This window comes from Pan paniscus, chromosome 6, assembly GCF_029289425.2.
Source record: "Pan paniscus chromosome 6, NHGRI_mPanPan1-v2.0_pri, whole genome shotgun sequence".
In the NCBI taxonomy this organism is placed as follows: domain Eukaryota; kingdom Metazoa; phylum Chordata; class Mammalia; order Primates; family Hominidae; genus Pan; species Pan paniscus.
Genome location: NC_073255.2, coordinates 116,991,721 through 117,015,455, shown reverse-complemented (window position 1 = coordinate 117,015,455; position 23,735 = coordinate 116,991,721). Strand labels below are relative to the sequence as shown.

General features: G+C 45.1%; 1 protein-coding gene and 1 long non-coding RNA gene across 8 annotated transcripts in view; one reads left to right on the top strand and one right to left on the bottom strand.

The window, feature by feature from the left end:
* Positions 1-126: 126 nt before the first annotated feature.
* LOC134730712 (uncharacterized) lies at positions 127-23,404 on the bottom strand. The gene is made up of 3 exons (XR_010112630.1): positions 18,908-23,404; positions 1,481-1,602; positions 127-1,123 (listed from the first exon to the last, which is right to left on the bottom strand). It is a non-coding gene; the product is annotated as an uncharacterized LOC134730712 (long non-coding RNA).
* Positions 17,061-23,735, top strand: part of SMURF1 (SMAD specific E3 ubiquitin protein ligase 1) — a 116,347-nt gene continuing 109,672 nt past the window's right edge. For 3 of the 7 annotated variants that reach the window (XM_034964507.3, XM_034964506.3, XM_034964503.3), the window contains exon 1: positions 17,061-17,464. In XM_034964507.3, coding sequence (XP_034820398.1) covers positions 17,410-17,464 — 55 coding nt within the window. In that variant the 5' untranslated portion in view covers positions 17,061-17,409. The remainder of the gene's footprint in view (positions 17,465-23,735) is intronic. The other 4 variants (XM_034964504.4, XM_055115155.3, XM_034964508.4 and 1 more) reach the window with 3 other exon arrangements.

Below are 23,735 nucleotides of genomic sequence, written 5' to 3'. Positions count from 1 at the left end.
ACATACACTTTTTTTAAAGAATCTGATTGGAATACAGATTCTTTTTCAACATCTTAAAGCATTTTTCCCCCTATTCGTAGACTGTAGTTGAAGGGAGGTGGAAAGGTGAGACGGTTTACAAAGATAGGTCTTTGAGAAAAAATTTTTTTAATTAAAAGTGCTGGAAGCCCTGTTGAGCTTAGTCACTGTTGTCCGAGTGATCTAACCTTGTTGGCTCAAAATACTGTCAACCTCTTTTTTTCCTTCTCTTTGCATGATAAAGCAGCCTTTGTAGTTTGAAGATACTAATACCGACTTGCCTAGCAAGGTTTAAAAAAAGGAGCAATTTGCCTTTTGTACATGGTCTGGGTGCAAAGAGATGGTGTTAGTCACCTTCTGGCTGGGTGCCCACCTGCTTAGACTCGGGGAGTTGGGACGACTGGTGAGGCAACAAAGAGAGGAAGGAAGGTGTGAATGGCTATAGGTTGGTTTACGGTGTGAACACTGAACTGGAACAACTTTGACCTTTTGCATTTGCCCAGAAATTGTCATGTACCTCAAAGAATGCAATTCTCAGCTGGGCATGGTGGCTCATGCCTGTAATCCCAGCACTTTGGGAGGCCAAGGCAGGTAGATCACCTGAGGTCAGGAGTTCAAGACCAGCCTGGCCAACATAGTGAGACCCTGTCTCTGCTAAAAATACAAAATTAGCTGGGTATGGTGGCACATGCCTGTAATCCCAGTTACTCGGGAGGCAAGGTTGGAGAATCACTTGAACCCAGGAGGTGGAGGTTGTAGTGAGCTGAGATTGCACCACTGCACTCCAGCCTGGGCAACAAGAGCAAAACTCAATCTCAAAAAACAAACAAAAAAAAAATTGCAATCTTGGTTAGCCATGCACACTGCGTAACTTATCTGCTGTTTTTTCCTGAAACATGGACTGTGTTAATGATAATGGCATGCATTATAAGGCAGCACAGGTTGCTTTAAGGCATAAAAGAATAACTTGGAGCCATGAGCCCTGGGGTCAGTTCTACTCTTTTTCTAAATAGCCTAAGCCTGGACATGTCATGTAATTTCACTGTTAAGTGCCTCATTTGTGGATTCTTTTCTGTCAATTCCTTTCGGCTTCAGTTTTTTTCATCTGTAAAAGAAGGGGTTCAAGTGTCAAACAAGGCGATGCAAAAATGGTTATCCTCAATTTCCAAGTAAACTGGAGCTCATAAGGTTAGCCAACTTGCCCTTCATCTTTCAGTAAGTGGCAGACAGGGAATCACTAATAACTAATTCAAAGCCTCATGAATTAGTTACTTGCTATATAACAAATTTCCCAGAAACTTAACAGCTTAAAAAAATTATTATACAGAGTTTCTGTAAGGCAAGAATCTGGGGGACAATTTAGATGGTTCTGGCTCTCAAGGTCTTTTATGAGGTTGGACTTAAGCTGTCAGCCAGAATTGTGGTCTCATTTGAAGACTCAACTGGGAGAGGACCTACTTACAATGGTAGTATGTGGTAGTTAGAGGGTTTCAGTTCTTCAGTGGCTGATGGCTGGATATTTCAGTTCCACGCTACACAGGCTTTCCCTTGGGCTTCCTGAATCTCCAATAACAGGGAAGTTTGCTTCTCCCAGAGCAAGTGATCAGAGAGAGAGAGAGAGAGAGAGAGAGAGAGAGAGTGAGTTTGTGTACATGGGAGACAGAATCCCCAAGACAGAAGCCATGGTCCTTGTAATCCCAGAACTTTGAGAGGCTGAGGTGAGCACGTCACTTGAGGTTAGGAGCTCGAGACCAACCTGGTAAACATGGTGAAACCCTGTCTTTACTAAAATATACGAAAATAAGCCAGGTGTGGTGGTGCATGCCTGTAGTCCCAGCTACTCGGGAGGCTGAGGCAGGAGGATAGCTTGAACCTGGGAGGTTGCAGTGAGCTGACATCATGTGACTGCACTCCAGTCTGGGTGACAGAGAAAGACTCTGTCTCAAAAAAAAATGTGGCATACAATCACTCTGCTATACGATAACCTTGTAGGATGTGGGAGGAGCTATGCAGAGGTGTGAAGACCAGAAGACAGAGGCCATTGGGAACCATCTTGGAGGCTGGCTTCCCTACTCATCCACTCCACCCTGGAGTGGATCATTTGTTCTCATTTGAAAAGACATCATTTAAATGATAACCTAGGGCCACTGAAGTCTCAGCAAAGAAATAGAAGAGAATCAAATGTAAATGTTAGAACTGACAAATACTATAACTGGAATTTAAAATTTACTGGATGATGGCTGGGTGCAGTGACTCAAACCTGAATCCCAGCACTTTGGGAGGCCAAGGCAGGAGGATTGCTTGAGCCTAGGAGTTCAAAACCCACCTGGGCAACATAGCGAGACCCTGTCCCTAAAATAAATAAAATTTACTGGATGGGCTTAACAGCAGAATGGAGGAGACAGGAAAGAATCCATGAAGTTGAATATAAAACAATAGGAAGCTGCAATTAAACCCCTAGATGCAACTACCAATTTATAAGAAATACAAAAGACAGAGGAGAGGCCGGGCGCGTGGCTCACGCCTGTAATCCCAGCACTTTGGGAGGCCGAGGCGGGCGGATCACGAGGTCAGGAGATTGAGACCATCCTGGCTAACACGGTGAAACCCCGTCTCTACTAAAAATACAAAAAAAATTAGCCTAGCATGGTGGCGGGCACCTGTAGTCCCAGCTACTCAGGAGGCTGAGGCAGGAGAATGACGTGAACCTGGGAGGCGGAGCTTGCAGTGAGCCAAGATCGTACCACTGCACTCCAACCTGGGCAACAGAGCGAGACACTGTCTCAAAAAAAAAAAAAAAAAAAAAAAAAAAAAAAAAAAAACACACACAACAGAGGAGAAACACTAAGCTACACTTCAGAAAAGCAAGCAGCAGACTCCAGACCATGAGAAATCCTGCAGACAAGCTACTTCTTTCCTTCTCTTAATAAATTCCAACTAAAAAATTGCTTAGGGGGAACTTATAAATTTAGACTTAAATGACGTATTGACTAACCAGAGTGGGCCTCATTTGTATTCTGATACCACCAAACAATTGAGAAAACACATATGACATTTATGAGACAATTGGAAACTTGAGCATTGAATGGAGGTTTGATGATAAAGAATGATTGGCTGTTTTGGTTTAATCATCATATTGGGGCTATGTTAATTAGAAATAAAGTCCTTTTAGAGAAATTGGAATGATCATAGATGAAGTGATGTGATGTTTGGAATTTGTTTCAAAGTAATACGGGAAGAGGGAAGTGACAGATACACACATGGGGTGGAATTGGCAATGTGATCGTGGTTACCAGGGCTGGTGATAGGTCCATGGGGAGTTCTGTTCTATTCTTTCTGTGGGTGGTTGAAGTTCTCCATAATGTAAAGTTGGAAAGACAAAAAGCTGTTACATCCCCCTATTCCATGAAGCTGACCAACTGCCCCCTGCCCCACCTGGCAGCGAACTGGAAGTTTATTCCTTTTTTTTTTTTTTTTTTTTTGAGACAGTGTCTCCCTGTGTCACCCAGCCTGAGTGAAGTAGCACTATCATAGCTCAGTACAGCCTTGAACTCCTGGGGCTCAAGGAATCCTCCCACCTCAGCCTCCCAAGTAGCTGGGACTACAGGCATGCACTACCATGCCTGGCTAATGACATTGCTTTTATGAAGCAAAACATAGGATGTTGTCGGGCATGGTGGCTCACGCATGTAATCCCAGCGCTTTGGGAGCCTGAGGCGGGCAGATCACCTAAGGTCAGGAGTTCAAGACCAGCCTGACCAACATGGTGAAACCCTGTTTCTACTAAAAATACACAAGTTAGCCGGGTGTGGTGGTGTGCACCTGTAGTCCCAACTACTCGGGAGGCTGAGACAGGAAAATCACTTGAACCCAGGAGGCGGAGGTTGCAGTAAGCCAAGATTGTACCGCTACACTCCAGTCTGGGTGACAGAGCTAGACTCCGTCTCAAAAGAAAAAAAAAAGATGCTGTTTATGTACATTCCAAGAACAAAAAGGATTATTGGAAATTAGAAATGATAGTAGAACTGGGCTGAGTGTGGTAGCTCACACCTGTAATCCCAGCACTTTGGGAGGCCGAGTTGGGGATCACTTGAAGTCAGGAGTTCGAGACAAGCCTGGCCAACTTGGTGAAGCCCTGTCTTTACTAAAAATACAAAAATTAGCTGGGCATGGTGGTGCACACCTACAGTCCCAGCTACTCAGGAGGGTGAGGCATGAGAATCGCTTGAACTCAGGAGGTGCAGGTTACAGTGAGCCGAGATCGTGCCACTGCACTCCAGCCTGGGCGACAGAGTGAGACTCCATCTAAAATAATAATAATAATAAAAAGATGGTACAAATGAAAACAGAATTGGAAGATGAAATTGAGGATATTTCCCATAAAGTAGAGCAAAATTGCAAAAATAGAAAAGATCAAATTATATAAAGTCCAGAACTGGAGGTCTGAAATCTGAATAGAGGAGTTCTAGAAGTGGAGAAAAAAAACATAGAGGAAAGAAAATTATCAGATAATACCATTTCCCTAAACAGAAGAAAACTGATCCAGTTTAAAGGATCCAGTGAATAGCCCAGAAAAATGGATGAAAGCTGATTTATGCCCAAGCATATCATTGTGAAAATTTAAAACTGATTTAAAAAAAGATCCAGTTGGGTGTGGTGGCTCATTCCTGTAATCCCAGCACTTTGGGAGGCTGAGGTGGGAGGATCGCTTGAGGCCAGGAGTACCAGACCAGCGTGGGCAACATAAGGAGACTCATCTCTATAAAAGTAAAAAATTAGCCAAATGTGGTGGCATGTACCTGTAGTCCCAGCTACTCAGGAGGCCAGGAGTTCAAGACCAGTGTGGGCAACATAAGGAGACCCATCTCTACAAAAAATCAAAAAAAATTAGCCAGGTGTGGTAGCACCTGCCTGTAGTCTCAGCTACTCAGGAGGCTGAGGTGGGAGGATTGCTTAAGTCCAGGAGGTCGAGGCTGCAGTGAGCTGTGATCACACCACTGCACTCCAGCCTGGGTGACAGTGAGACCCTGTATCAAAAAACAAAAGTTACATCTAGAGTGTAAAAAGAAGTCATATATGAAAGATCAAGAATCACAATGGCTTGCTTTCTTACCTGACAGTCAAGAAATTTTAGAATCACATCCATAGGGCATTCAGTTAGCTAATCTATTCATAGGGGAAATATAACAGGAATACACAGATGTATAGAAGGAATCTAACAGGAATACACAGATGTATAGAAGAAATCTAAATGAGTTGTCCTGAAAAATCAACCTGGGCTCCCATTCTCAAATACAAAAGATCAGACACAAGAAGAAAATCGGGGCTGGGCGCAGTGGCTCATGCCTGTAATCCCAACACTTTGAGAGGCCAAGGCAGGTGGATCACCTGAGGTTGGGAGTTCAAGACCAGCCTGACTAACATGGAGAAACCCTGTTTCTACTAAAAATACAAAATTAGCCGGGTGTGGTGGCGCATGCCTGTAATCTCAGCTATTCAGGAGACTGAGGCAGGAGAATCGCTTGAACCTGGGAGGTGGAGGTTGCAGTCAGCCAAGATTGCGCCATTGCACTCCAGCCTGGGCAACAAGAGCAAAACTCTGTCAAGAAAATTGGCATCATGGAAAAGAAAAAGGCAAATGAACAAAACAACCATTTCCCAGAAGAAACAGTCAGAATCAGGGGGAATTAAAACCAACATCCTCTAATTTATATTCTCAACAGATTTGAGAAGATTCTGTGGCCATAAAACAAAAAGATGCCATGAAAAAGGAACACTCTCAGAAATTAAATGATTACCAGAACAAAAATTCAAGAGAAAGGTATGAAGATAAATCTTTCAGAATATAGACCAGAAAGTTACAAAGAGATGAAAGTTTGGGGAGAAGAAAAAAAGTCAATTCAGGAGGCTTACCATCTGAGTAACTGAAGTTCTAGAAAAAGACAAAAGAGAAAATATAGGGAAAGACATTAAGAAAGAAACCCTAGAAGAAAATTTATCAGAATTGAGGCCAGGCATGTTGGCTCATGCCTGTAACCCCAGCATTGTGGGAGGCCAAGGGGGGTGGATCATTTGAAGTCAGGAGTTTGAGACCAGCTTGGCCAACATGAGGAAACCCTGTCTCTATTAAAAATACAAAAATTTTCTGGGTGTGGTGGTGGGCACCTATAATCCCAGCTACTTTGGAGGCTGAGGCAGGAGAATCACTTGAACCTGGGAGGTGGAGGTTGCAGTGAGCTAAAATTGTGCCATTGCATTCCAGCCTGGGTGACAAGGGCAAAACTCTGTCTCAAACAAAAAAAAAGTATCAGAATTGAAGAAAGTAAATCTCTAGGCTGAAAGGGTTCATTGAATGCCAAGCAGAATAAATAAATAAAAGATCAATCCCTGGATTCAATGCGGTGAAATTTCAGAATACCAAGAATAAACAGAAGACTCTTTCCAGAAATAAAAAATAGATTACCTATAAAAGAATGAGAATCAGACTGGCATCAGATTTCTCTTTGTGGACTCTGAATGATAGAAAAATTCCAAGTTCTGAGGGAAAATTATAACCATAAATTTAGAATCATAAATTATTTAGAACCACATAGCCATATAAGACATCATATTTTCAGATATAAACTCAGAAAGATTACATTTCAAGTACTAAGGAAGTTACTTGAGAATGTACTCCATCAAGAAAGGAAGTAAATTATATACCCCACCTCCCCAAAAGAGAAAGATACAAGAAATGGTGAAACCAACCCAGAAGTCCACTGAAAAACAATCCCGAGATGAGAATTGAACAGCAAACCTGGAAGCCTGTTTTTTCCATATTAGAACAGACAGGCAGCGAGCTCCAGGTAGACTATCTTCAACAAGAAGAAAGAAGTTGATTCGTTCTTGTTGGAAGGATGAAATTGATTCCAAGTAGTAGACAGAATGGCTAAGATGCCAGATGATACTAATGACAAAACATAAATCTGAGCTGGGCACAGTAACTCATGCCTGTAATCCCAGCACTTTGGGAGGCCAAGACAGGCAGACTGCTGGAGCCCAGGAGGTTGAGACCAGCCTGGGCAATATGATGAAAACCCATCTCTATAAAAAATACAAAAAAAAAAAAAATTAGTGTGGTGGCATGCACTGTTAGTTCCAGCTACTCAGGAGGCTGAGGTGGGAGGATCATTTGAGCCCAGGAATTTGAGGCTGCAGTGAGCTGTGATCATGCCACTGCACTCCAGCCTGGGCAACAGAGCGAGATCCTATCTCAAAACCAAGAACAACCCCATAAATCTGTTTCTTCCATCAGTAAGAGGAAGATAAGGCAATGAGGAAACAAGAAAAAAAAATGTGTAAGAAAACTCCAGGTCCAAACATAAAGCCAACTGAAATGTGGTGTGATTTTGACCTTGATTCTGAAACAATCCATTTATAGAATCAACAGACAAAACAGGGAAGTCAGCAATGCACACAAAAGAGAATGTGACCATTGTCATCCTTGATATTGTCAGTGTTCAGCTGAGAAGGATGAAGGTGGGAGTATAGACTGGAACAGATGGTTCAGTGCCAATATCTTTGTCTAACATGGAGGGGATCATAAGCTACAAGCTGATAGGAAACACAGGTTCAAAAAAATATTTAAAAGTAGAAATAGAAGAACTGAAAATAGTAACTATAAAAATGGAGGCAGGAAGAGGGAAGTGTTAGTCACCTAACTCCTCATCTTTCATAAATGAAGAGCCAACAGATAATGTCCTAAATTGGTGAATCAATAAATATATGTGCCTATGTCTATACATATATATATAATATACACATATATATAAACTTTTATAAAAAGTATATATGTGTTAGTATATGTATAGAAAATAATTCTGGAAGCATGTTCACCAAACTGCTGACTTCTGACTAGGAGACAGAATTGAAGGGGTGTGTCAATTTTGTCATTGGTAGCTTTTTAGTGATTTAAAATTTAGGAAAACCTCAAATACATTAAAACTGTGTAATTTCATGGTGTATATTACATGAACATAGATTCAAGACTCACACCTGTAATCCCAGCACTTTGGGAGGTTGAGGTGGGCGGTTCACGAGGTCAGGAGATCGAGACCAGCTTGGCCAACATGGTAAAACCCTGTCTACTAAAAATACGAAAAAAAAACAGCCGGGCGTGGTGGCACTCATCTGTAATCCCAGCTACTCAGGAGGCTGAGGCAGGAGAATCGCTTGGAGGTGGAGGTCACAGTGAGCCGAGACTGTGCCATTGCACTCCAGCCTGGGCGACAGAGCGAGACTCCATCTTGAGGAAAAAAAAAAAAAAAGACCTAAGTTTCTGAAGCATAACTACATACAGTGAAAGTCTGATAAATGACCTGAAATTCTGATAAATGACCTGGGAGTTACCTGTAATAAAAAAGCATTTTTGCCAGGTGTGGTGGCTTACACATGTAATCCCAGCACTTTGGGAGGCCAAGGTGGGCGGATTGCTTGAGGTCAGGAGTTCAAGACCAGCCTGGTCAACATGGTGAAACCCCATCTCTACTAAAAATACATAAATTAGCCAGGTGTGGTGGCGGGCACCTGTAGTCCTAGCTACTCGGGAGGCTGAGGCATGAGAATCACTTTAACCCAGAAGGCAGAGGTTGCAGTGAGCTGAGATCGTGCCACTGCACTCCAGTCTGGGTGACAGAGACTCTGTCTCAAAAAAAAAAAAAAAAAAAGTGTGTGAGCTACTCTCATTTTGGTGAATCATTAATGGGAAAAATATTCTGTATCCCTGATTTACTTGTCTTTCAGAAGTGTGATTATTTAGAAAACATTTAAAGTGTTTTTTGGGAGGGGGAGGGGATCCTAACAATTATTAAAAATTATGGAAACTTTTTTTTCTTTTTTTTAGAGACTCTCACTCTGTCACCCAGGCTGAAGTGCAGTAGTGTGATATGATCACACTTGATCTCCTGGGCTCAAATGATCCTCCCACCTCAGCCTCCCAAATAGCAGAGACTACAGGCACGAGCAACCACATCTGGCTGATTTTTATTTTTATTTTTTTTTGTAGAGATGAGGTCTTGCTATGGTGCCCAGGCTGGTCTTGAATTCCTGGGCTCAAGCAGTCCTTTCACCTTGGCCCCATAAAGTGCTGGGATTACAGGCGTGAGCCACCGTGCCCAGCCTATACATTGTTTTAATGATGCATTTATGTGATGGGCTCCATGACTAGAAGTGAACCAGAAAATACAGGGACTATATCTTGTTGATCTTTTAAAATTCCTTGCATGTTACCACATTGCCTGATACATAGGAGGTTCTTAATGTTTGTGGCCAGGTGCAGTGGCTCACACCTATAATCCCAGCACTTTGGGAGGCTGAGGCAGGAGGACTGCTTGAGCCCATGGGTTTGAGACCAGCCTGGGCAACATAGGGAGAACCTGTCTCTAGAAAAAAAAATTTTTTTTTTTTTAATTAGCCAGGCATGATGGTGCACACCTGTGATCTCAGGATTGGGAGCCTGAGGCTGGAGGATCAGTCAAGCCCAGGAAGTGGAGACTGCAGTGAGCTATGATCGCACCACTGCACTCTAGCCTGGGCAACAGGGAAAGACCCTGTCTCAAAAAACAAAAACAAAAACAAACAAAAAAAAACAGTTTGCTTACTATTCTACAGTACAAAGAGAGGAACAATGAATTAATATTACTAATAGTTGCATACAAATAACAAAATTGTGCTTTCTAGAATATGGTTCCTGGGAAGAAAAAAATCAAAATCTTAAAGCCATTCTATGGACTAAGTCCTAGGTAGGACTAGGTTCAGAGAAGTCCTAGGCAGATAGAGGCTTGATGCAGGCTAAACAGACAGACATACAGACGGTGTTGGCTATCAGCACGATGCAGGCACCAGAAAAAAAGGGCAGGAACCTGGATTGGAGATCTCTCTCCTTGAAAAACCTTCGTCATGTTCACTAAGCAGGAATAGTAACTAATAATTACCTAGCATCCCTCCCTCACACAAACCGGATGCCGTTAAACCTCAAATTAATTTAATTTGTTTCTATGAACGTATTTAAGTAATGAGGTACAGCTCCCCACCCCTTTCTTGGTAGTAGGGGAATCTTTGTCACATTGAACCACATACTTGGTTCTATTTTTGCACAATCAAAGTAAGATTAGAGCCTCGCCAGGACTCAGCAGAAGGATGAGTTTGATTTAAATACTCTGCAGATGCATAGGGCAATGATTTGGTTTCGGGTTCTGCACAACTGTATGACTAGAGAATTGGGTCACCTCCTTGCCAGCAGGAACTATGGTGAATATTTGCCAGAGCTGGGCACTCAACTCCCGTTCTTCTTGATGAGTACGAGAATGTCTGGCTGGGCGCGATGGCTCATGCCTGTAATCCCAGCAGTTTGGGAGGCTGAGGCTGGCGGATCACTTGAGGTCAGGAGTTCGAGACCAGCCTGGCTAACATGGAGAAAACCCATCTCTACTAAAAAATACAAAAATTAGCCAGGCGTAGTGGCGCATGCCTATATTCCCAACTACTTGGGAGGCTGAGGCAGGAGAATCGCTTGAACCCAGGAGGCGGAGATTGTGGTGAGCTGAGATCACGCAATTGCACTCCAGCCTGGGCAACAAGAGTGAAACTCTGTTTCAAAAAAAAAAAAAAAAGGAAAAGAATGTCTGATTCATGAAGTTTCCAGTTTGTTTAATGTCACCGCGCCTGTAATCCCAGCACTTTAGGGGGCGGCCCAGGTGGGGAGATCACTTGAGGTCAAGAGTTCAAGACCAGTCTGGCCAACATAGTGAAACCCTGTCTCTACTAAAAATATAAAAATTAGCCAGGTTTGGTGGCATGCGCCTGTAGTCTCAGCTACTCAGGAGGCTGAGGTGGGAGGATTGCTTGAGCTGAGGAGATCAAGGCTGCCCTGAACTATGATTGCACCACTGCACCCCAGCCTGGGCAATAGAACAAGACCCTGTCTCAAAAACAGAAACAAAGGCCTGGTGCGGTGGCTCATGCCTGTAATCCCAGCACTTTGGGAGGCTGAGGCAGGTGGATCATATGAAGTCAGGAGTTCGAGACCAGCCTGGCCAACATGGTGAAACCCTGTCTCTACTAAAAATACAAAAATTAGCCGGGCATGGTGGCACGTGCCTGCAGTCTGTCTGAGCTACTCGGGAGGCTGAGGCAGGAGAATCGCTTGAACCCAGGAGGCGGAGGTTGCAGGTTGCACGTGAGCCGAGATCGTGCTGCTATACTCCAGCCTGGGTGTCAGAGCAAGACTCCATCTGGAAAAAAACAACAACAACAACAAAAAACAACTTGATGCTCAGATGAAAAGCAAAAGAAGCCTAGATCCTAGACAGAGAAGATTTTAAAGGTTAATATGATCTGGCCACTGGCCTCAGAGGCACCAGCTCAGGAACAGAAATGTGCTCTCAAGAGGCATTCACTATAACTGTCCACTCCCACCAGGGACCCTCTGCACAAAATCCCAGATTTTCTCAGGATAAGAAGCTTCACTAGGAGCTTTTGGAGCCAAGGCAATCACACACATACTAATAAGAACTGCCATTTACCAAGAGCTTGCTGTATTGGAATGCTAAATCTACATTCATGATTTAAGCCTCACCAATAACTTTCAGGGAGAAGTATTATTTCCATTTTACAGATAAGCAAAGCAAGGCTTGGAGAATTTTAATATCTTTCTTCAGCACCGGCTGGTGATATGGTGGAGGCCGGATAGAGTGTGGGCCTCCGTGGGTCATAGTCTTCCTCTTTTCAGCACACCTGCTACCTTTCAAAAGGGTTGTTATTGTCCTGGATCCTGAACACATACATGCAGGATATGCTCGACATCATTTGCTTGATAATTTCCTTTAGAAAAAATTATTGGGGCCAGGCATGGTGGTTCATGCCTGAAATCACAGCACTTTGGGAGGCAGAGAGGCAGGCGGATCACTTGAGGTCAGGAGTTCGAGACCAGTCTGGCCAACATGGTGAAATATCATCTCCACTAACTACTAAAAATACAAAAATTAGCTGGGTGTGATGTGGCACGCTTGTAATCCCAGCTACTCGGAAGGCTGAGGCAGGAGAATCGCTTGAATCTGGGAGGTGGAAGTTGCTGTGAGCCGAGACGGTGCCGTTGTACTCCAGCCTGGGCGACACGGCAAGACTCCGTCTCAAAAAAAAAAAAAAAAAAACAACGGTTCTTGGGCTGAGTGCGGTGGCTCATGCCTGTAATCTTAGCCCTTTGGGAGGCTAAAGCAGGAGGACCACTTGAAGCGACTAGCCTGGCTGACAGAGTGAGACCCTGTGTGTATAAAAAATAAAAAAATTTAGCCAGGTATGTTTGGTGGCACATGCCTGTAGTCCCAGGTACTTGGGAGACTGAGGTGGGAGGATTGCTTGAGCCCAGGAGTTCGAGGCTGAAGTCAGCCATGATGATGGCACTGCCTTCCAGCCTGGGTGACAGAGTGAGACCCTCTCTTTTAAAGAATAAATAAGGAGTTATTAATCTAGGGACTACAGGCCCTTACAGGATTCATAAATTGGTTTCAGGTGATCATAAACCCACTGAAATCAGAGGCAAATTTTGATGTGTATTTGCACATATGAATTTTTCTGGAGGAAGGAGTCCAGAGTTTCCATCAGATTGTCAAAGAGGTTTGGGACTCAGAAACTGGTTAAGAACTACTGCAGTCAGATCCAAAGACAGATTTGCCCACTGGAAAATATTTCAAATGCCCAATAACACTGACTCAGGGAACTGATACATTTCTGGGAAATAAAAGCAGTCAAATGCTACCTAGAAAGCAGGGTCAAAACCGCTCTGTGTAAAGCCATTGCAAAGAGGACACTTGAGGAGGCTCACCGAGTTCCATCTCTGTTTCAGCAGAATTGTTTGACATTTTGCATCTGTTTGTTCCAGATAGCTTTAGAAGATTGTATTTTCGAGGAATGTGATACATGATGAAAGGAAGGGAAGATGATATATCTTAAGTTCAATATGATAGCGTCTGATGATTTTTAAGTGGGCAAATGCTTTTTGTTATTTTTAATCAACTTTTTTTTTTTTTTTTTTTTTTTTAAAGACATGGGGTCTCATTCTGTGATCTAGACTGGAATGCAGTGGCACAATCATAGCTCACTGCAGCCTTGCGCTACTGGGCTCAAGCCATCCTCCCACCTTGGCCTCCTGAGTAGCTGGGACTACAGACATGCACCACCTCACCCAGATAATTTTTAAATTTTTTGTAGAGGTGGGGGTCTCGTTATGTTGCCCAGGCTTTTATCAAAAAAAATTTTTTTTTTTTGAGATAGAGTCTTGCTCTTATCGCCCAGGTTGGAGGGCAGCAGTGCAATCTCAGCTCACTGCAACCTCCGCCTCCCGGGTTCAAGAGATTCTCCTGCCTCAGCCTCCCGAGTAGCTGGGATTACAGGCGCCTGCCACTACACCCAACCTCCGCCTCCCGGGTTCAAGAGATTCTCCTGCCTCAGCCTCCCGAGTAGCTGGGATTACAGGCGCCTGCCACTACACCCAGGTAATTTTTGTATTTTTAGTAGAGATGGAGTTTCACCATGTTGGCCAGGATGGTCTCAAACTCCTGACCTCAGGTGATCCACCCGCCTTGGTCTCCCAAAATGCTGGGATTACAGGCGTGAGCCACTGTGCCCGGCCTTTTATCAACTTTTAATGGAGTAAGTTGTATGGATAGAGTATACAAGCAGCTCCATAAGTACATTTTTATTGAAAATGGTGCTGGAAAATGCCATTCACGTTCATGCCTTTGTGCAGCTGTTCCTTCTATCTATAATGCCCTTCCTCACCACTTTGCCCAGCAAACTTGAACGTTGGCTTTAAGCTCTAGATTAAGGTCATCTGTGACTCGAGATGTCTCCATTTCTCTTCTTATGTAGAATTGTTCTGTCATCTATATTCTAGCCTGCTATACACATCCCCATCACTGTATCATTGTCAGTTGCTCATGTCTGTTTCATCCAGTTAACTGACCCTCTGGAATGCTGAAGCTGTAATAGATTTATTTTGTATTCCTTGTTCCTAGCCACATAGCAGGTGGCCAATGTTTGCTGAATGAGTAAAACATGAGCTTCCAGGTAGGAAGGTCCCCTTTGTGCAGCTGTGGTGAAAGATACTATTGGGTATATCTAGCAATTTCAAATGGTCCCAATTTATGACGGTTTGACTTACGATTTTTTGATGTTATGGTAGGAAAGCGACACACATTCAGTAGAAACCACACTTCAAATTTCGAATTTTGATTCAAAATTCTTTGTAATAACTTTATCGTAAAATAGGCTTTGTGTTAGATGATTTTGCCCCACCGTATGGTAATGAAAGTGTTCTGTGCACATTTAAGGTAGGCTGGGCTAAGCTATAATGGCTGGTAGCTTAGGTGTAGTAAATGCATTTTCCGTTGTTGTTTTTTTTTTTTTTTTTTTTTTTGACAGAGTCTCGCTCTGTTGCCCAGGCTGAAGTGCAGTGGCACAATCCCGCCTCACTGCAACCTCTGCCTCCCGAGTTTAAGTGATTTTTGTGCCTCAGCCTCCCGAGTAGCTGGGACTACATGTGCATACCACCACACCCAGTTAACTTTTGTATTTTTAGTAGACAGGGTTTCACCATGTTAGCCAGGCTGGTCTCGAACTCCTGCTCTCAGGTAATCCCCCCACCTCAGCCTCCTAAAGTGCTGGGATTACGGGCATGAACCACCATGCCCGGCCTCCGCAAATGCATTTTTGACATATTTTCAACATATTATGGGTTTATCAGAATGTAACCCCATTGTACATCAAGGAGCATCTGTACTTGTTAATGAATGAACAAAATACCTTTCAGAAACCTCCAGAAGCAACCTCCTGACTCAAAGATTAAGGAAACAGTCAAGCCAACGAAGAACCAGCCATCGGGGCGGGGAGAAAAACAACAAAATTAAGCAATGAAAGGTTTCCAGGTCAGGAACACCTGGGGATAAGAACAGGAGCCTGCACCCAGGTAAGCAAAGAGTGATGTCTGGTTTTGTTTAGAGAGGAGACTCTTTGAATAGGGGGGAAATACTAATGGGATTGGCAGAAGAATGGGGATTACTTGGGAGCATTAGAGACTGGATGGATTAATTCAGACCCAGGCATTCACTCTCTGTGACAATCATCTACAAATGGAAACAGCTGGATTGTGGCTCTACTGCTATTGCTTAAACATTGCTTATATTCTTGGGTCTTTCTTGAGGATAACTGAAAGAGCCGCAAGGTGCCATAGAAATGACCTAGGACCATCCTTTTATTTGACAGATGTGATGCCTTGAATCCTGCCCAGGAGAGACTCTGCTTTCACTAGGGTCATCCGAGGCAGGCAGGCAGGCAGGCAGGCAGGCGGGCGAGCAGGCAGGCAGGTATGTCTAGGCGCTCTAGGTAGAAGGCTCTGTTCCGAAGACTGTGACCTTAGGACAGGCACAAGGCTGCAGGGGATGGTAGCAATGGCCCAGAGCCTACTTTCCTTAGGACACACACACACACACACACAGTATTAAAAGAATTTGTTCAAGTTGATTGATGAAGAATCAAATAAAAATAAAAAAGAACTTGTACATGAAAATGGGTAGTGGGGGCTGGGAGCGGTGGCTTAGGCCTGAAATCCCAGCACTTTGGGAGGCTGAAGCGGGCAGATCACCTGAGCTCAGAAGTTTGAGACCAGCCTGGCCGAAACAGTGAAACCCCATCTCTACCAAAAATACAAAAATTAGCTGGGTGTGGTGGCTAACGCCTGTAATCCCAGCTATACAGGAGGCTGAGACACGAGAATCACTTGAACCCGGGAGGTGGAGGTTGCAGTGAGCCAAGATCGTGCCACTGCACTCCAGCCTGGGTGACAGAGTGAGACCCTGTCTCAAACAACAACAACAACAAGGTAGTGGGTAAAAAACAAGTTTGATAAACCTAGTTTTCCCTCTTTCTAATAATATCAGTTTATTTCTATAACATGCTAACAGAGAGGAGTTTGTTTGCTGGAGAAAGCGCATAATGAGCTTTTTCTGTGTGTGTGTGTGTGTGTGTGTTTTTGAGACAGCGTCTAGCTCTGTCACCCAGGCTGTAGTGCAGTGGCCTGATCATAGCTCACTGCAGCCATGAACTCTGGGGCTCAAGTGATCCTCCCACCTCAGCCTCCCAGTACCTGGGACTACAGGCGCGCACCACCATGCCCAGCTAATTTTTGTATTTTTTGTAGAGATGGAGTCTCCCTATGTTGCCCAGGCTGGCCTCAAAGTCCTGGGCTCAAGTGATCCGCCCGCCTCGGCCTCCCAAAGTGCTGGGATTACAGGCTACAGCCACCGTACCCAGCCATGAGCTTTTGGTTCTAACCTGCAACCCCGGGAGAAGGGGAAATTTAGCAGAAGACATGGGAACACAAACCACAATGCCACTTTCTTGTTTGGTAAAATTGTATGCAGAATGGATAATAACAAACATCCGCCTCTCAACTTTATCCCTCCCTCTCATCTCGTTTTCCTTGTCCGTATATGGCACTTCTGCGATTCTGGCAACTTTGTTATGGGTCAGTGGAGCACACCCGTTGCACAGAACACACCTAAGGGCTTTGTCTCTTTGAGAAGTCCCTCCCTTGAACTTGCACGATCGAAAGCTCTTAACTGAAAAAAACTGGTATTGCACGCCTGTGTGCAAGGAGCTTGGTGTGGACACAGCCCACGGTTTCATGCAAACCACTCTTCAGTCACTCAGGAGCCCAGAGCCTCGCAGAGACAGGGGTCAAGACAGAGGGCGACCGCGCGCTGGGCCCCGGGGCCAGCTCTGCTCTCCCTTCCCGGGCTCGGGGCCAGACCCTCCCACCCACCGACCACAGGAAGCGTGAAGACCCCAACCCGCGGGATCCGGGGCCCGCGCGCCCGAGGCAGGCGTGCGGGCGACGTAGCAGCGCACCCCGCCCCGCCCCAGCGTACGTGGCGGGGGCGCGCACGCACGTAGGCGCGGGGGCCCGCAGGGCCGGGCCGGCACGGCGGCGGGCGCGCGCGCGGCTCGGGGAGGCGGCGGCAGCGGCGGAAGCGGCGAGGGCGGCGGGCGTCCGGCTCTGAGGTGGTGGAGGCGGCGGAGGCGGCGGAGGCGGCGGCGGAGGCGGCGGCGGCGGCGGCGGCGGCTCGGGACTGGGCTCGGCTGGAAGCAGCGAGGGTCAGAGCGCCGCAGCAAGCGCCGATCTCCCGGCTCGACCATCCGCCTGCCGCCCGGACGCCTGGGCCGCGGAGTTTGTGTCCCGGCTCGGACCCCGGCGCCCAGCCCGGAGCCGTAACCTTGAGGCGGCGGCGGCGGGGCCGGGCCGGGCCGGGCTGGGGGGCGGCGGCGCTGGATCCGCGGCTGCCCGATCGTTGGCGGGAGATGTCGAACCCCGGGACACGCAGGAACGGCTCCAGCATCAAGATCCGTCTGACAGGTACGGCCGGCGGGAGGCCCACCCGCGCCCCGGCGCCCCCTCGCCCGCCCCGGAATTCCCCGCAGGGCGCCCTTGGAAGCGGCCCTCCCCCACGCCGGCCGTTGTCCCAGGACCTCGTCACCCCCTTCGGCGTGCGCCCCTCGCTTCTCCCTCCCGGCCCCGCCCACTCGCCGTTGCCCGGCCCCGCCCCCTGGCCGCTCGCGCCCCCTCGGTCTCGCGTTCCCTCCCGTTCCCCCGCACCTGCCCCCTCGCATCTCCGTCCTGGCCCCCCCCTCTCATTTCCATTCATGACCACGCCCCTTGCATCTCCTTCCCTGGCCCCGCCCCTCGCTTCTCTTTTCCTGGCCCCGCCCCTTGCATCTCCTTCCAGGCCCTTTCCCCTCACCTCTCCCCGGCTCGGCCCCTTGCCTCTCGCTTCCCTTCCTCTCCCTAGCACCTGACCCCTCGCTTCTCCCCCCAGGCCCCGCCCCCTTGCCTTTCACCTCCATCCCTGTGGTCCTTTCTCTTCCCCACCTTTCCTCCCCGCACCTGACCCCGCCCATCTCTCTGGCCCCACCCCTCGCTCCTCTCTGCTCCCGCCTCCTAACTTTCTGTCCCCGCCCCCTCGCTTCTCCCTGCGTCCAGCTCCCTCGCTTCTCTCTGGTCCCGCCTCCTCACTTCTTTCCTAGCCTGGGCCCTCACTTCTTCCTGGTCCCGCCTCCTCACTTCTTTCCTAGCATCGGCCCTCACTTCTTCCTGGTCCCGCCCCCTTGCTTCTCTCCTTTTTTTCTCCTCCGCCGTTTTTACCCCCTCCCTCCTTCTCCTCGCTTCCCATCCTCTCCGCCCACCTGCCCCCTCGCTTTTCCCTCCTGGCCTTGCCTCTGTTCCCCTGGTCCCATCCCTCACTTCTCACCACTTTCCCATCATCTCTCTTGCTTTCCTGTTTTCCCTCCCACCTGCTCCCTCCCCTCATCCTCCTGGTCTTTCCCACCACTTCCAAGCTATTTTGCTACCTCCCCTTCCACTTGCCCCCTTGCTTCTCCCCTCCTGCCCCCACCCACCCTCTTCTCACTCCCCCATCCTCTTTCGTTTCTCCCTCACCCCCCACACCGTCCTCCTCCCTTCTTCCCCTAGCCCCGCCCCTCACTTTCAAGCCCCGCCCTCATTCCTGCCTAGCCCCGCCCCCTCGCTGCTGTCTGGCGGGGTCTCCACTCTTTCTTTCCTTCAGCCTGAAATTCCTCAATCCTATCTTGTAGCTGCTCCCAGTCCTGCTCTCTTCACTTCCCCCTGGTCCAGCCCTCTTCAGTCTCAGTCTGGGCCACTTCCTGTCTCTTAGGCCAGACCGCTAGCTACTTTTAACTCTGCTTCTTCAATTTTTACCTTTTCCGCATTTTGTTTCACTATCACCCCCACACTCAGCAACCCAGAGCGCCGTGAGGCTCTGATCCCTACTCCCACACTCACTGGAGGCTTTGGAAGCTGCCCACACGCAGGCTCCTTGATTCATTTTGTCTTCAATGAAAAGTCTGTGTTTCCTGGGTGGCTCTGTAGTGCCACCTTCAAGGGTGAGCGCAACGCTCTGCCGCGGGCCTGCGACTTGGTGGCGCGGATGTGATGCCAACCTGTTTCCCCCCGGGCTCCAGAGGTTCTGGACCAGGCTGCATCCTCGTCTTCCCTTTCTCACTCTCATTGGTACTACTCTCTTCCCAGTTTCAATTCATCCCTAAAGCAGGATGGCCGTGTTGCAAATGCGGCTCTGCTCCGGGACTTTCCAAACTCGAATATTTCCAGCTCTGGAAGGAAACTAAAAAGTTCATTCTAATCCCCGTCAGGGATTTTCCCCTGGATTTTTCTGTTCAGTGGCTCAGTCGGGTGAGAACTCCAAAGTCCTGGTTTGGTCAGGTCCTTTCAAAGAGAGAATGAGCGTTTTGAACACTTTATGGCAGATGCGCAGCCATAAAGTCATCGGTAAAATCCATGCAAACAATAGGTAATTTTTTAAAACTAAAATTTACTTTGAGAGCCCATAGTTGTTGCATGGCCCAACTTTTGTCTTAAGAGAAGGTTTTGTTTTTTTGTATAAAGATATCAAATAATGATTTGGACCCAAACCCAGACCCTGGTTTTGTAACGTAAGAGGTAGTTTCCTCTGGGATCTTTGCTTCTGGGGAAATACATTTCTTTATGCCAGGGCTGATAGGAAACACTTCTCACTTTGTAGATACAATGTAGATACATTTTTATTTATGTGGTAAGATAAAAGTAACATTTTTGAGATTGTAATACTTGTAAAGCTTTTAACTTGGTTCTGATTTACAGCTCAGTCTGTAATTGACATCAGATTGGTTTCAGTTATCTTGTTAAAAGCGAAAGCAACTGATTTTGTGTTAGAAATATGATGAATGTTTTAGAAGGAATAGGTTTTAATTGAAATGTTTATGTCTGGTGTATGTATATTAATCAATCCTATTTGCCAAGCCTGAGCCTTGAAAGGGAGGACTTGGTTTGTCCTCCTCCCAAATTATTTTTGGATTCAGGAATTTAGATTATCGAAGCAAGAATGCTTTAAGGAATTTTTGGATGACATTTGATAGGGAAGGATCAGGTGATGAGTGTTGTTTCTGAAACACCTTTTCCCTTTCCTTTTCCCTTTCAGTAGATGTTATGAATGGTTTGAGAGGATTTGTGAGTGTGATCATCCTTACAATAGGATTGCGGTTTAGCGGTAATGGTACACATGCAATGCCAGTACGTGGAACCTTAGTTTACCTCGAAAGGTTTGAACTAGAAGTTTGTTGACGGTGGAGTAGGTTTTAGCCTCATCTTTCTGGTTAAGGGAAGTTTGAATTCTCACTTCTGGGATGTTGAGTAGCAATCTTTCAAAAGTTGAATACTTTTGTTACAGGTTTCAGAGTTTATTTCCATGTTTGTTATTTGGAAAAAAAAAAAGGACTGTTAAAAATGAGGGATATTTCAACCAGTCAATGAATACACACAGAGCGAAATTCAGTGCAAAGATAGTGAAGATGGCCTGGCGCCGTGGCTCACGCCTGAATCCCAGCACTTTGGGAGGCTGAGGCAGATCACGAGGTCAGGAGGTTGAGACCATCCTGGCTAACACGGTGAAACCCCGTCTCTACTAGAAATACAAAAAAATTAGCTGGGCGCGGTGGCTCACGCCTGTAATCTCAGCACTTTGGGAGGCTGAGGTGGGGCGGATCACGAGGTCAGGAGATTGAGACCATCCTGACTAACACAGTGAAACCTCGTCTCTAGTAGAAATACAAAAAATTAGCTGGGTGTGGTGGCGGGCGCCTGTAGTCCCAGCTACTGGGTAGGCTGAGGCAGGAGAATGGCTTGAACCTGGGAGGTGGAGCTTGCAGTGAACCGAGATTGTGCCACTGCACTTCAGCCTGGGCAACAGAGCGAGACTCTGTCTCAAAAAAAAAAAAAAAAAAAAAAAAAAAGGATACTGAAGATACTACATTTAGAACTTTGGGGTCCACGATTCTATTTGGGGGTGAATAGGGCATTAGATTTACAGTTAGGAGACCTAGATTCTAGACAGATTTCTCATTAACTACATGTTACGGAACAAGTTATTTAACCTTTTTGGGTCTCAGTTTCTTTATATATCAAATGAGATTTCAGCTCCATTATAATACTCTTTGATCCTCCTTCTCACAGGATATATCAATTTAGCTACCTACTTATTTCAAATTACTGTTGGGCACTTGGGCTTAGTGGTATTCTTAATCCTGATATTCAGAAAATTGTGTTGGAGTGTAGCACATGTGTTTGATTTATGCCAAGCATTAATTTTGTGTATTGATTACATTTATGACTTTATTTCTTCATATGGGATTGTTTTTGAAAACTGTTGGGTAATATGTTGAACTGCTTTGGCAACCTGGTCTAAACAGTAGAAGAATATTTGAGCCTTTATATTTAAAATAATAACATTTTAACAAATGTTTTTGTGGTATTTTAGTAGGAAAATAGTTTTTAAATGGTTTCAGTAGGTTTAGGGGCATAATATATCCAGAATCAAGTGATCTTTTGTTAAAGAGCATTATCTTGTAGTCATTGGAGTTCACTGGCAAATCAAACACTTTAGAAACATTTTGATTGAAAAATCAAGCAGGATTTGCAAAAACTTTGTTCTTATCTGGTACACAAATGAATCCCAGACACATTGTTTAGGCCACTTTGGGTAAAAGAATGGAATTCAGGGTTCTACAATGCTCTTCAAGAAAATTAAATTTTATTGTAATGTCAACCAATTAGTTGAAATACAAGTGCCTAAACTTTTTTGTGCTTTTATGCATTGAAATACTCTCAGATATCCTGGTGTTTTTATATCTTTTGGAGCATGACTGCATATTGTGAAGTAAGAAAAACTCTAATTCCAAACAGAGAGGAACAAAGAGACTTTCCTTGATAGCATGTGGAAATATGAGGTTGTTTTTAAAATTGTAGCTCATGGGATGTAAGGGTGACTTGTGTTTTGGCATTCAGATGGTGCAACTGTGAGTGAAATAGTTGTAGTAATAGCTGTTGATGACGTTGGTTGATCAATTACAGGTGTCTCAATTGATTCAAAATAGTTAAGTCTCTCAAGAAAGATTAAGAAAATTGTTAAGACTGTTGACTTTGTCAATTTTTACCAGCTAAGAACCTCACTTATGTGAGGCAGGCAAAACTTTTGTTTCAAAAACCATATAACACAGTTGCTGTGATAAGATGGAATAAGTGGTCAGTTTTTAGCTCCCTTTGCATTTACATTTTCCTTAGGGTCTGCCTCAAGTTTAGGAAGATACAGTTAAGGCAGTTCTTTGAGATGAATTATTGGAAGGTGTAGGATGGGTTAGAACAAATGCTGTTGCAAAACTTGAATTGCAATTATACTTTAAGAAGAATCACATTCTGCCAAATAGAGGTTTTTGTCATTGATTTTGTGATTTGATCACATTTGTGTTGCCTTTTAGAACAACTTTCTTTTTTCAAATCCATTTTTTTTTCCTTTTAATCTTCTTGGCCCACCCAACTGACTTTAGACATGAAATCTTTCATATGCTTTATTTCTATCTCCATTTTTACAGTAGTTGTGATTTATCAAACTAGGATTTTTTACTTCAAGTCCATCTGTCAGAGTTTAAAACCTCTAGTCTTGCAGTTACAAAAGTCGTTTCTGAATGTTGGGTTTTTCTTTCTCTTCCACACATTTTCATTTTCTCGGTTCAGTCACAATGTCAGGTTCTAGTGTGGAAAATTGGGTGAAAGAAAGGTTTTGGAGGCTGTGTTATTTATGAAATATTTCCTCATGGATTAAGAAAGAAAAAAAGACAAAACGACAAATAGTGTTTCAGTATCACCTCAGTGATCCAGTTAACTAGACTGGCTGTTTTGTACAACATCGTGGGCACTGGTTAACAGTTAAAATAGCTGAATTGTGCGTTTTATTCAGTGGTTCAAAAAAGCCTCAAATGGATGAAATAACTTGATATCTTCGCCATGCTCTGATTTGCTGGGTAAGACAGCTAACTTTTAGGATGCTTATTTGGATCAATTTTTTATCATTTCAAAACCATTTTAGAGGCTAATTTTTTTTTAAACAAGGAATATACAATTTTTTTTTTGTCACTGAACAAGTTTTAAATTACTGGTTTGTTATTTTGTAAGTGAATTTGTAAGTGAAAGCCTCCAACTTAAATTAGCTTCTTGTCCAGGGAACTCATTCTGACTGACTAAAGTCCCTAAGGCCTTTCTAGTTAAAGGAAAGCCAAAGAGCTATGTTTAAAAAACAAAAGCACATAGCTATGGGGCTTGGGCATATCTTCTTTTTAAAATGTCACTGTTACTGTTTTGTCTCCAGATGCAATTTAATCCATTTAGATATTTAAACCAAGTGGAATGTTGTTTCCACATTTCTGGACTAATGGGGGAAAAAACACCCTCATATTGTTTTAAAACAAGGCTTAAATAATGTATAATCAGCGTGTCTGGTGACGCGCCCCACTCTGTAATTCCAGCTGTGTTCACCTCCACTGCAGCTGAAAGGAATTCTAATTGGCTAAGGAATGTCGGCAACATCGTTTATCACTGAGCAGGAACCTATCCTCCTGGCTGCTGGGTGATGCATTTCAGATGTTTTAAGCTCCGGAGCCCAACTTGCAGCTTGCTTTCAGGAGTCTGGAGGAGCATGTCACGAAGCTGCAGATTGTAGATGGCAGCCTGCGTTCTTTGCATGTTGGGCATCCGCTGAGTTCTCTAAAGGGCATGATGCTTTCCT